Source organism: Mangifera indica, chromosome 17 (assembly GCF_011075055.1).
Source record: "Mangifera indica cultivar Alphonso chromosome 17, CATAS_Mindica_2.1, whole genome shotgun sequence".
NCBI lineage: Eukaryota > Viridiplantae > Streptophyta > Magnoliopsida > Sapindales > Anacardiaceae > Mangifera > Mangifera indica.
In genome coordinates this window covers 262,103-275,587 of record NC_058153.1, presented here as the reverse complement: position 1 = coordinate 275,587, position 13,485 = coordinate 262,103, and the positions used below count along the sequence as shown (strand labels likewise).

Sequence of the window (13,485 nt, the reverse complement as noted above, 5' to 3'; positions counted from 1 at the left end):
TTTATTCTATAGAAGGTAATTTTTTAAATACTCTGTATTTATAGAAATTTAATCATATATTAGCATTGTTTCCTAAACCGACTTTGAATAATACCGTGTAATACACGGATACCTAATGAGGGTGGTTCAGAATTTCCTAATTGCCCTCTAGCCACTCTCTGGTTTTCCCTATAAAATCACGCTATTCCTCTGTGTCGAGGACTCATACAAATTCCATTCTTCGTCTCCTTTGTTTAGCTCATTAGGAAGCCCTAATTCTTCTCTTCAAATTCTTTTCTTTCTTCAAACTCTTTTCATTTGCCCTTGCCTCTCTTCTTCCTTTAATTTCAAAATCGGAATCTAAATCGATTACTTCCAGACTGATTTTGATTTTTAGGTTATAAATTATTGTTTTTAGTAGTTATATTGAAGATGAGTGTGGCAGTTCTGAATCCGGAAGATGTTCTGAAAGAGAATCGAATCTCAAGGCGGCCGTTGATTTCTTCTCCTTCTCCCAAGATGAAATACCCAAAACAGCCTTACCCTAGTTTGAACCGGTCGAACCGGATGCAATCTACCCGAAGTAAGCGGAGTCCGCCACCGAATCAAAACGCGTCGCCTCCCTCACGAGGCGTGGTGGCGGCACCTAAACTCCCCGCCAAAAACAATCTCGTGATGGGGCAAGTCAAGATCCTGAAACGTGGAGAGGAACTCGCGAAAACGACGACAGAGCCTGTGAAAAACATCGCCGAGAAGCGTGAAGATCCAGATCTGGGATCTACGGAGAGGTTGGGACCTGATCCCGAGTCGGTCTCAATTCAAATACGACTGACGGAGTTGAAGGACCGAGTTGCTCCTTTTTACGCCGGGTCAGCCTTTATTACTTCCCCACCTCCTAGTTCGCTTCCTTTGCCTGCTTTTTTCACGAAGAAGACAGTGACAGTCAGTCACGGCGACGCAACGACTGACTTAAGAAGGATTTTGAAGCTTGATGCATTGTGAAGTAAATTTCAGAATGGGATTTAATTGGGTTTTCTGATTATCGATCTGGTCTCTTATTTTTTCAAGGGGACGAAGACCGAATTGGCTAACTCAACTTATAAATTTGTGGCGGTAGTGGTAATTTAAGTAGGTTATTTCTTAAAGGTTTGTGATAAACAGTAGTGGGTCGATCAAGAGCTCAATGTATAGTTTATATTATAGCTTTAGTTTCAAGGGATTATGATAGATTTGGGGTTGTTGGGTTGTTTTCTTTTCTTGTGGGTCGAGTTAAAATATGTTGATGATTATGAAGAAGTTAGAGATATTATGTGTCTGTGCTTCTGTAATGTGTTGTAGGTACCGTATGGTTAATCTGTATTCCATTGTGTAGTTGCTTTCATTTGTGAAATGACGAAGTTTAGTTATATTATGTTTTGTGATGATGTTCTGGTGATTATTGTGGCTTGGGAGCGATTGATTTTTGTGATTTTGATACATTATTGGACCCTTGCCCTTGCAGGGTTGAGTTTTATTGGTTCTGCAGATGCCCAAGTGGAATTTAATGGAGGTGTTGAGACCATTGAGATCATGTTGAAGACTCAGCTATTAAATTTGTTTACGAAGGAGAAAAATGTCGATGTTATTACTTAAACCAGATAACAATTTACCTCACAAAATATTGCCAAGGCCAGAAACTTGGAAGGAGCGAAACGAGGTCAAAATAGTTTTGTTGAAAAGCTATCAGAGTATACACGTCAATTAGGTTGAGTCAAACGGAGGTTCAATCTGAAGTATAAATTTAAAGCACAATTTGATAAGGTCTGGTCTAATATTGTAATATGTTGAGTCTAGCTCGTAGGCTTAATATTAAGCTCATTCATTGGTCTGATCAATTACTATTTAAAAAATTAAAATTAAAAAAAAATGGAACAACAAAAGAGCTCTGCCGTCTGCCTTTGTGTTGACAGAGGCAGAAGCCCTTTTAAGTTTTTTTTTTTAATTTATTTAATTATTTTTATATAAACTAATTCAACTCTTCATTAATTTTAATTAGTATTAATCTCAATTTTTTATTATATTTTTAATTTCGTTTTTCTCATTAATTTTTTTTTTAAATTATCTAAATCCATAAATAATAATTTTTTGTATTTATAATTTTATTCTCATTTCAATTTTATTATTATAAAATATTTCAAATATATTTAATAGCAAAAAGAATTCAAGATTTGATATTAAAAATAAGTAGATAAACAGTATTATATTTTTTTTATTTATGTTTATAATTTATATAATATGTAAATTAATTTATTTGTACTATATTATAAACTTATAATATTTTTCATCATATAATTATAATATTCTTTTATCACAAATGAGAGATTATAAATAAAATATTATAAGTATTATTTTCGATTTTAATAATTAAAAAATAATTTGTATTTAAAAAATTTAATTAAAGTTTTTTAAAAAATTGTTTAAATGTGCTGATCTATTTAATGAATGACTCATTTAAGGTCAGTGTAACCCATATATATATATAAGGTAGAGTTTTAGGTTTTCAAAAAAATATAGATCGGTTCTGTCTGAAAGCTCATTACTATATGAGTCTTGGCTCCGACGTGACTTATAAGTTCAATGAGCCGAGTCAAAGCCAATCCTCAACATTGTGAGGGTATAGCTTCCATAAGTCATATATAAGAATGGACTATCGAAAACAGCAGAATAACCATTAGCACATCTCTTAAATATGGAAGTTGACGCTTTCATGTCTTCCAGTTTCTTCTTCTTGTTTTATGGCAAACAAGAAATGAGAAAAAACTAGAAATGATAAAGGATAAGAAAAGAAAAAACAAAGAGGATTGAGAGGGAGGACTAAGGTGAAAATATAATTTGTTGGTACTATCAACGCGATGGGAGCGCAAGTGATATGAGTAGCGAAAATAACATTTGACTTTTCAAATTAACATCTGATATTAACAAATGGGTAAAAGAACAACTTCTCAAATTTAAGGGGTGGATTATGTCATCAAAGTTCTGGTGGTTAATAGTTATTTGACAGGAAAACTTAAATATGATGAGGTGGCAGAATTTGATTTCATCGGGGACGAATCTTGTTGAATCAGAGCCGCACTGAAATTAGGTCTAGAAGATAGAAAGAAAGAGGTGATGATCAATTGCCACATACATCAAAAGCTACAAAGAAACGGTGTTCGGTAGTCAGTTTGCAAAGCCCTATAGGCTAAATCCTAAACTTACAAAACTGAAATTTGTCACTGACTGCCACATGTCCTTGTGGATCCCACATCCCCCACCCACAAAGGTCTGAGTCCCCTAACCATAAACCATACTACTGGAATCTACTGAACAACTCTCTCAACGTCCCATCTTATTCACTTTCTTTTCTTTTCTTTCTCTCATTCTTCGCGAACCCATCTCTCTTCTTCTATCTTTTCACACATTATCTCTGAGTTTGTCAGCATCTGTTTGGACGAGGAGAAAGGTCTGTTTTGGTTTTTTTAAAAGATGATGATGAAGGATGAGTGGGTGAGGGCAGCGATGACGGATGATAGTGTTGTGGTGGAGCTGTTGATGGGGTTGAAGCGGACGCGACGGGCTTCTATGACGACGTCGGTGGCGAAATCCGCGATGGTGGCGGCAGCGGCTCTGAGGTGGGGGATACGACAGCGGAGGTCAAGGTCTTTAAGATGCGATAGGGTAAAAGGAGATTCGACGACGAACTCTATGAGAGCTAGTCCTACAACTCCGCTCTCATGGAGTGGCGGCGGAGGCGGCGGCGCTGCCTCTCCCTCCACCACCGTTGACGCCTTCGAAGAGATAAGCCGCCACCAAAGTTTTGGTACCAGATCCAAGGTCTGTCTCTTCTTTTCTTCTTCATCTTCCTCTCCTTCGTATTCTTAATCACTCGTGTCAGGTGGTGTTTGTCGACTGTGACGTGTTGTATTTTGTGTGGTTTGACGTAAATGTCCTTGAAGAGTATGTCAATTTACCCTCTGTGGCATTTTTTTTCTCTGTTGTGTCGGTCGACGAGGTATTCTTGCCCTTTGGAGGTTGTTTCTAAAGTTCTGTGACCGTTTTACCCCTTTCAGTTTCCTTATATGCCAAGTATTGGAATTGTTCGTGGCTTCACGAAAGTACCAATGTCAGCCGCTGAGAAGGACAAATCTGTCCATCTGGTAGTATTTCTACATTTCCATCGCTCCGATCAACGCTAATTAACCGCTTTTCGACCAAAAATAGCCCTGTGTACTTTAATGTATCGTCACGTGAGGTAAGCTGATGTGAAAGTGGCTCACGTTTCCTCTCGCCTCTTTCCGGTCACCGGTCATTTCCATTGGCCTTGAAATTGACCATATTACCCATCTTCATTATCGCTTAGATCCTCTAAAGAACGTGCCTTAGGTGGGGGACAATTTTGTCAGATCAAAAAACATCATTTGCTGTTCCCAATCACCCCACCTTAATCACCAGGAAGCTTCCCGCACACGATCTTTTGTTTCTTTCATGACCAAATTGCCGTTTTCATGGTCAAAACTTGTTTACTTGAGGTACCCCCAACGTGAGGGTATTTTAGTCAGCAAAAAATATTGGCATGGGTCCCAAAATGGGCCTAAGTAGGCCTTAGGTCTGCGTTTCAGTGACGGATGCTCTTTGATATAGGTTGCGTGCAGGGGAAATGATCGGGTGTGGTCCTGTTTGTGCTAATAAAAAGGCAAAACGATTATGAGCCGTAGGATTATGTTACGCCGTGGATAAAATTTTTCTTGTCTTTGATTTATACGTAGGAAACTTGAATTGAGTTTTCAGCTAGTGAGGGACCAATGTCTGGTAGAGAGGTCATGTGATCTAGTCACGTGAGTGATAGATAAAGTGATATTTCATGTGCCACCACGCTTCTTCAATGATGTGGCGTGCCGTCGCTGCGGAGCACGGCTTTCAAAATGGAGGAGCGTGGATTTTTCTACAGCCAGTTTACTAATTGAAATCTGCCAGCTGTGAATTGATTGCCAGTGAAATACTGTAGAAGTACCTTTGTTAGTTCTGGAGATGATTCAAATGTCTTGTTGACAGGAGTGATTGGCTTCTGGTTCGAACTAGTAAAACTGAAACGTAAGTTTTAGTTTCATGGCTCGGTTTGAATTTGAAAGAGGATTCTTTATTGGAGTGCTTCTTCGTCTGCAATTCTTCTTTTTCTCGTTGTTTTCAAGTCATTGTTTACCATTTAAGCCAAGTCAAACTTGCCGATTTGGATTAATTGACCCTTGTTCAGGTTTAATTCAGATGTTAACAGGGCATAATTGCCACGTCAATCATAGTGTTGTCTGTTTTGATGGGTTCCGAAAAAACTCTGTGCTTATCCAGTTGAGAAATTTCTTTCAGTGTCCCTTTTTTCCAATGGGGATTGGCATGGCATGTAGTAGGAAAGGGAAGATGAAATTGCTTGTCTTTTTTTTTTTGTTTTGCTTGCCTATTTGTTCATCATATTTATTAATGCACTTTTGAATTTTGGATGCTTGCAGGGCACTGGTACAAATGAATTCACTAGCAATCCCACTAAGAGATCAAGAAGAAAAAAGGTATATTGACAATCTTAAATTGACCCTCTGATATAGTTCTTTTATTCAGACTTGACCTTCTAGGTTTTATTTCTGGATCCGACACTACTCAACTTTAACGTCTGACTTGTTTGTTCCAGACATTTGCTGAACTTAAAGAGGAGGAAAGTCGGCTCTTGAAAGAAAGGATTCATTTGAATAAGGTGTGATCTCGAATCTTCTTGCTTGATCTCAAAATTTTGTTTATGTCTTCTCGTCCTTCACAGTTTAAATTGATTTCATGTCCATGCAACAGGAGATAGAAACACTACGAGCTACTTTTAAGGAGGAAAGTGCCAAAAATGACAACTTGAAAAGAATGAAGGTGATTTTCTTCTTGCTCTCCTACCTTTGCAATTCTAGTGTTGTTTGTTGGTAGATATTCTTAACAAGTTTACTCTGTTTTGCAGCTGGATTTGGGATTACACTCTGCATTCAAGCCAGATAAAGTTGGTTCTACTCTGGTCCACAAGAGAGTAGTCTCTTCACACGATCAACTTCCTTCCATTGGTCTACCGTCATCGGGGTCCAGTGAGACACAGAAGGCTATACATCAGCGTAATAGCATATCCTTTTTACCTGATCTAAATATGATGCCATCGGAGGATGATTCTGACTCCGAAACTTTATATGGGATGAGTTGAAGAAAACTTGTCCATTGTGTTTCTTCTCACAACGAAAGGTAATTGTTGAAAGAAATTGTCTGTTCATGTCCAAGGAGCTGTTTGGCGCAGGTGTAAAGTATTTAATGCTCGATACAAGACTCTGTCTGTTCTGCGATTCAAAGTTTTTTAAGGTCAGAGAAATTGGTGAGTCATGAAGAAGGCTGTAAGGGTGGTGTAGAGATGATAGTCAGAAGTAGGCCAAAGAGATTCTTGTGTGGTTGCAGGTTCCTAATTTTTCCGAAATTCTTTGGGGTAAAGGTAAACCCTAATGACTTCTTATTTTGGGATTATGTAGAAATAACCTTTTCATTCTTTGTAGGCAAATCAGCAACTGGACAACCCTTTTCAAGCTTCTCAAAACTAGATTGACAATTTTGTACTGCCTTCGTACTCTAACTTGTACGCTCATAGTGATCTATATGTTAGGCTATATTCATTGACATGCAGGAGTGTCGAAAATCTAACACCATTTCATTAATTTTTGCCGGTGAATCTATTGGCAACATTTCTGAAAATCAGAGCATTGCTCTAACTAACTTTGACATTTTGAAGTAAAAAAGCAAGTCAGATCTTCGGGCTTGTTCAGTTAAATGTGTATATATTTCAAGATATTCGTTGTCCACAGAGATTGAAAGAAGTTATATTCTCTAGCTGCAGTGATTGGAGATGGATTCAAACCAAACTAAATCCAAATGAGGATTAACTCAAATTCAGTTTAAATTTAAAATGATTAGTTAGAGATTGGTTAAGAGTGCATGCTGTATCAATTGCAAATTCATTATAATCATTATTGTTCTCCAGCATAATACCTGTGACTAGGGTTCGAAGAGGCAGAAGCCATTCATGGTAAGTCCTCTGTAAATTGATCTTTGACAGCACCTCATTGTTGGATTCTTCTGTTACATGTCAAAAATGTTTTACAGTTCACAGACACAAGTCATACTTTTTCTTTATCCAAGCTTTGAAATTTCGAACAAGTTATGCGCAGTTAGGGTTATTTATTTCTATAAATGACACCAGGGTTATTTTATCAAGTAGGGGTACAATTCATGAAACATTCACTGTTTCACACTTCATTCTCATGAACAGACTGAGAGAAACAAGGACGCATTTACAATAGAGTTCAAGTTCATTTCATTGGGTTACTTGTTAAGAGCCATAATTGACAAACCAACTTCAGCCTCTGATAAAGTTAGAGCACTAGGGAAGGAACTTCATATTTCCCAGGTAAAACGCATTATCTGAACCATGTCAAAAATTATAGGCAACCATAAATATTTGCAGCAAAGAAGCAAAATATTAGCATAGAAAGCCTAATCTTTCTTTGCTTTAAAATCCACAAGTTCAATCATAGCTTTTGACTCCATTAGCAATACAAATCTGTAAAGGTTGAGGGCAGGCAGAACCTGTGAACATCATGTCAAACATGTTAAGAAAAAAGGATGAATTTGGTTAAGAAAGAAATGAAGTTTTCAAATGCCTCATCATGACTGATAATATAACATCAGTCTATGTTATTTACAACAAAGTATTGAGATTTAAAGGATTGTTAAAATAACAAAAAAAATACAGCACTTAAAGAAACAAAATAAAACAAAAAGTAACTGAAGAAGAGAGAGAAGGCCATACTGCATCATCTCCATGCTCTGGAAGCAGCAGGGGAGGGCCTCAAGACTAAATCCACCAATTCCGGGGCAACAGTAGACCAAAAGAATGCATTTACACGGGCTGTATTTTCAGCTCGCATGACTACTTGATTTCATATTGATGTTCTTTGTTGGTGTTCCTTAACAACTTCCTGTCTAACAAGATGTAGAAGAATTGCAACATATATGAATTTGTAACAACTACTTCAGCTAAATCAAGTTAAAAAATTGAACAAATAAATACTTCCCAATCATATAAACCATCTTGAAATGAGGGAGAATTGCAATTAATTAATAATCATGGCTTTTAGAAAGTCACGCTTCTCTGAACATGGAATCTCAGCCCCAACCTGATATGATGATAATTGTGGAAAATGATGTAAACATTAAATTAATAATAGAATACATTATACTGATGAAAAAACAGACAAAGATATAATTATAAAATCAAGGACCAGGAAATAAAAATATTTATGAGAATGCGAAAATCAATATCAGATGGGTATAATTATGATAACCGCTGAGAAATTTACCTCCGACAATCATGTTAGTCATAGTATGCAGCACATCACACCCAGTTATTAAACTAAGATATGATAAACGGCAAAATGGGAAGAAGTGTGACAAGTGCGATATCAAAGGGACACATTTTGAGACTTTGCACTCCATGCTTCTTGAAACAAGCACCTGCACATAGTAAGTGCATCCCAAGAAACAAATATTAAAAAAAATGCTAAAAAAGACAGCTAAAAAGAAAATTCCACAAATCAAATTAAAAAGGAAAGATGCTTATAAATACAATTCACATAGGAATATTAGTATTTTTGGCATAGATAAAAAAACAACTAAGCTCTGAAAAAGGAAGAGTGATAACCATTATTTGCAGAACATATAGACCAAGAAGAGCACACAGCTTTACGTTTGCTCCTCCATCCTGTCACAAATTAAAAAGGAAAATTATAGTAATCTGAGAGAAAGCACACTGAAAATATTTCTTGTACACTGAGAAAATAGATAAAGATATTATCAAGAACTTCAGAGACCAGCTTAGAGCAAATTGCACAGATAGAATCAGCAATGCCTATAGCGCTTTCAAACAAGGGTTCTATACTTTCATCCTCTGACTCTGAAAACACGTCCTTTAGAACCTTGAGGATAACAGGAACTGCAACTTGCACTTGTTCAAATATATGATCCATTTGAACAAGTCCAACCCAAAAGCACATGCTCTTTCACCATCCATTTGAAACAATTTGAGGCGCAAGATTCAAGTCTTGTACACTCGACGAATTTCAAAAGAAGCACATTTGTAAAAGCTATTTATTGAAGTTAGATAATTTAATGTCATGCGATCAAACGCACATATATACAGACAAGGATACTCATAGCAATTTAATTGTAGCAGTATAACAATTTTGTAATTTTTCAATAATAAAATAATAAATTTTTGATATTTTTAATTGAATCATGTTAAAAAATTATATTCCTGTATTTGAATCCATTCAAATTCAATTTACTTTTTATCGGCGCAAATTTCCATACCAACTAAATCTTACATTGTAACACGATACATCAATTCTATCACCAATTTGGTCATCCTCCAACTTTGTCCTTAGCTATATCAATATCTCTTCACCTATCACAATAATGTCCATAGAGTTGCATCCAACTCCTAGTGTTTGAAACCTTTCAGCTTGAAAAATCTAGCTTAAAGTGTGTACAGAATCGGCATCATTTGACAGTGAAATTGCTCACTCTTTCTACACGAGTTCTGAGTTTTCTCAATTCAGCAAATTCAGATGATATCGCATTAGATCAAACTAGAGTTCGATTCAATTTGAACTGAAGTTTTGACTCAATGGCTCATTTAAAGTTCTAGTCAAATCCCTTTTTAGAGACATTGTTTATATTATCGATAATCAAACTAAGGTTGAATCCAAATCGAACTCGATTCGTGTTTGCTCAATTCAAGTCAAATTCGAGTGGCAACTTCAACTTAATAGTTTGACTAGAGTTCGACTCAAAACCCTTTTCAAATACATTGTTTATCCCACCGATAATACTATTCATCCTTTAACGACCTTTCGATGACATATCAACTAGTTTAAATTCAGTTCAACTTTTATCTAGACTTAAATCAACAATAATACTTCATGCATAAGTATAAGTATAGACATTGATATGTTATTATATAATTGAGTAATTTTAAATTAAAAATAAAGTAACATATGTTAGTACATATCTTGTGGTTATAGTCTTTGTTAGTAGTTATAATATTTCTCAAAATAAAATAAAAACACAACCCATGTTCAATATTTATGTGTTTTTTATGTTTTTTCCCCTCATATATCGTATCATCTATATCACTTTTGTGTTTGGTGTTTAACCATTCTCAATTGACACAGACACAAACATAGTTGGATGATCTCACTCAATTTATTAAATATGATATTTGATTTGTTTGATATAATAAGTTTAGATATGAAAGAATAACTTCACTTAAATAAGAGTTTATTGTTTCCTTTTTATAAATGTGTAAGGAGCCATGATTTCACTCATTCATAAAAGGAGTTTTCTTTGTTGAAATGGCAAATTGTAAGTGGCATAGTGGTCCATGATAGAAAGTTTTCTTTAAAGTGTTTTTGTGGTCCTCAATTTTGAAAGAGTAGTCATTTTAGAGTTAAAGATGGTTGGCACAAACCGACACAACAAAAGTTTGAGTTTTATGAAAAGACCCTAATTGTCACATGAGTAACAGGTTTATATATCATATCATATTGATAATACTGTTTTAAAATTTAGATCAAATAATTAGTTTGATCAAGAATCAATGTCAAATCTGGTTTGAGTCATAACTAAAATATGTTTTAGTCAATGAATCGGATTAACTCAGAGTTGAATTTAGTGAATTATGTCAGATTGTGGTTTAATTTAGAAGTGTAAACAACTTGAGCCGCTCACGAAACTATTTGTGACTCAGTTTGTATCGGCTTGAGTCTAGCTTGAGTTTATTATTGGTTAGCTCGATGAATTGGTGAGCTCATGGCTCAATTTGAATAGAATATCAATAAATTCCTAAAAGTTTCAAATCTTAGACTTGAACCTCTAAAATTTTTATACTTTTGACTTTGAATATGGGGTAATAGATAAATATAAGTCAAACTCAAATAAAAAACTTTCTAGCCCAACAAGCTCGAATTCAAGTTTTGCCTTAATATTACTAAGATAAACTCAAACCAAGCAGATTACATCTTTGATTCAACCTTTGAGTTAATTTAGTTGGACTCTCGTGCTTACACCAGAAGACTAAGAACCTAAAAGATATTTCAAACATTGGATTTGGATCTAAAAACATTGATGTATATATCATTTGCATATTTATTTCAAAAAAAAATATTTTTATCTTTCAATCTTAGCAAAATCTTATACAGAACCATAAAAACATCTATGAGAGCAAGGTAAAAATAATCAAAACGACTGCATATTCATCTTGATATTGTGGAACCACTTTTAGCCAAATTCCTTCCATGATTGTCCCAAATTGATACCTTTTTTGGCAGACTGAGCTTAGCCATGGGACAAGTGAAGCGAAGTGCGCCTTGGAAAGGCATGCATCGAACCAGTACAAAGCAAAGGTCTTCAATAAGATGCATAAACGTTTCATATCATTATTGGATAAGGAGAATCACATCCATCCTTGTGGTGGGTCACCTCCTATTTTTTCATGCCTCAATCGACCTTCAATAGATTGATTGTTAAAGAGGGTGGAGTTGAATTAAAATTGAATCTGAAACCAATAGAACCCTAAAGGTCAATCAACCCTTTTTGATTTTGAATAATTTTTAATTATATATAATATAAATGTGATTCTAAAATTTTATAATAAGTCCTTTGATTTTAATTTTTTTTTTCTTAGTTATTAGAAAACCATACCCGTTATATTCTTACACCTGTATTATTATTATTATTATTATTAAATTATTTATATGTTGGGTTTGTGGGTAAGAACTGAATTTTGGATGACAGATTTTTAATGTGGAAACTAAAAAGAATTGCAGAAATAAGATATGTTGGCACCTTGCATTGTTTAGTAAGTAAAGATGGATTCCATCCAATCCAAGAGTGAATGCTTGCTTCTTCAAAGGAAAACAGCTTTTGATATGAAAGATTAAATTATTATTATTATTAATTAATATCATATTATATTTATTATCACTTGTACCTAAAGACAAAAATCTTACCTATGATTTTTCTTTCTCTTCTAAATATATAATCTTTGTATTTTGCATAAATATTTATTGTAAGTGGGCTCTTTTGTCCCCACTAATCTTTGATTATATTATTAGACTTAATAATAATAATAATAATCTTAACCTACCATCTTTGAACCGGTCCCATAATTAACTCAAGTTTAATATATAAAAATATCAAATTTATTTAAATTATTTTATTTTATTTTATTAATATAAATTTACTTGTAAGATGAATAATCAATCTAATTCAAATCGGCCTACTTAATAGTTAAAATATGTCTTAATCATTAAGATTAAAATTGACTAAGAATTGGATTAACTAACGTAAATAATATCAATGTCAACTTTAACACAATCCAACTGTTATCAAATTATTTTAAAAATTTATTAAAATTTTAAAAGTTGATTATGTCATGATGATATAATAATTAATCAACGCATTCATACGCAAACCAACCCATTGTTTTATTTACCAAGTCAATGTCCTATCGGCGATATTAAATCCTTACCACCCACCAACTACTACTCCCATAATTATAATTTTTAACTTACCCAACCTACACACACCACCGTTGCGGTTCTTCTTCCTGCTACCTGTAAAACGTGTGGGTCCCTTTCTACCCTCCCGGATGACTTAATCGCGAGTTTTGATTGGCTCAATCAAGGTGACGGCTCTCCTCTCCTCTTATTACATTTGGTTTGGATTTGGACACGTGTCGGAGACATAACCATTCGTCTACTGTTCTGATATTTTTATGTGAGAAATTTACCTACTCCCCCATCATATCATATCGAGAGCTAAACTCGATAAATTGAATTGTGAGTGATTTAGATTTTTCTAACTCCTAATTGGATTTAAATTCAAATCAAGTTTTAAATTAATTTAAAATTTTTAATTCAAATTAATTTAAATAAAATTAAAATATTTTTTTATTCTAATTTAACTCTCAATTTTTATCATTTTATTTCCCTTTTAAGTAAGAAACAAAAGTAAAATTTCTGGTGTGTGGTTCTTTTCTTTCATGACAACAAATTTGACATGGAATTGGAAACTGAGAAACGCGCATGGCAACAGACCTTTAACTTCCATTACCAATGAATAAATGAATGACTCAAGTCCGTCCAGCTCATACTGTTCATGCAGTCAGGCAGGGGGACCATTTTTTCCCCTACTCTACTCTTTTTGGTAGGTTTCACTTTTAAATCCATGCGATAAATAAATTAAAAATAAGGTCAAAAACCTTCGGAGAAAAAGATTAAAAGAGAAAAAATCATTTTGGTACAGAAACACTGACAAACTTTCCAACTGGAACCGGGTCAATAAATTAATTCTTCAATCCGGTTGTCG

General features: G+C 34.5%; 3 protein-coding genes across 3 annotated transcripts; 2 read left to right on the top strand and 1 right to left on the bottom strand.

The window, feature by feature from the left end:
• Positions 1–222: 222 nt before the first annotated feature.
• On the top strand, positions 223–1,390 carry LOC123200994. Its single transcript, XM_044616432.1, has one exon. It carries the CDS (start codon positions 412–414, stop codon positions 979–981), a length of 570 nt encoding a protein of 189 aa, XP_044472367.1. The 5' UTR covers positions 223–411; the 3' UTR covers positions 982–1,390.
• Positions 1,391–2,558: 1,168 nt separating this feature from the next.
• Positions 2,559–6,888, top strand: LOC123200703. The gene is made up of 5 exons (XM_044616041.1): positions 2,559–3,831; positions 5,499–5,555; positions 5,675–5,737; positions 5,830–5,898; positions 5,984–6,888. Exons 1-5 carry the CDS (start codon positions 3,484–3,486, stop codon positions 6,215–6,217), a joined length of 771 nt encoding a protein of 256 aa, XP_044471976.1. The 5' UTR covers positions 2,559–3,483; the 3' UTR covers positions 6,218–6,888.
• Positions 6,889–7,260: 372 nt separating this feature from the next.
• Positions 7,261–9,213, bottom strand: LOC123200704 (aberrant root formation protein 4-like). Its single transcript, XM_044616042.1, has 5 exons — positions 8,928–9,213; positions 8,759–8,818; positions 8,418–8,571; positions 7,868–8,234; positions 7,261–7,644 (listed from the first exon to the last, which is right to left on the bottom strand). The coding sequence occupies exons 1-4, from the start codon at positions 9,108–9,110 to the stop codon at positions 8,224–8,226; spliced, it is 408 nt and encodes a 135-aa protein (XP_044471977.1). The 5' UTR covers positions 9,111–9,213; the 3' UTR covers positions 7,261–7,644; positions 7,868–8,223.
• Positions 9,214–13,485: the final 4,272 nt, after the last annotated feature.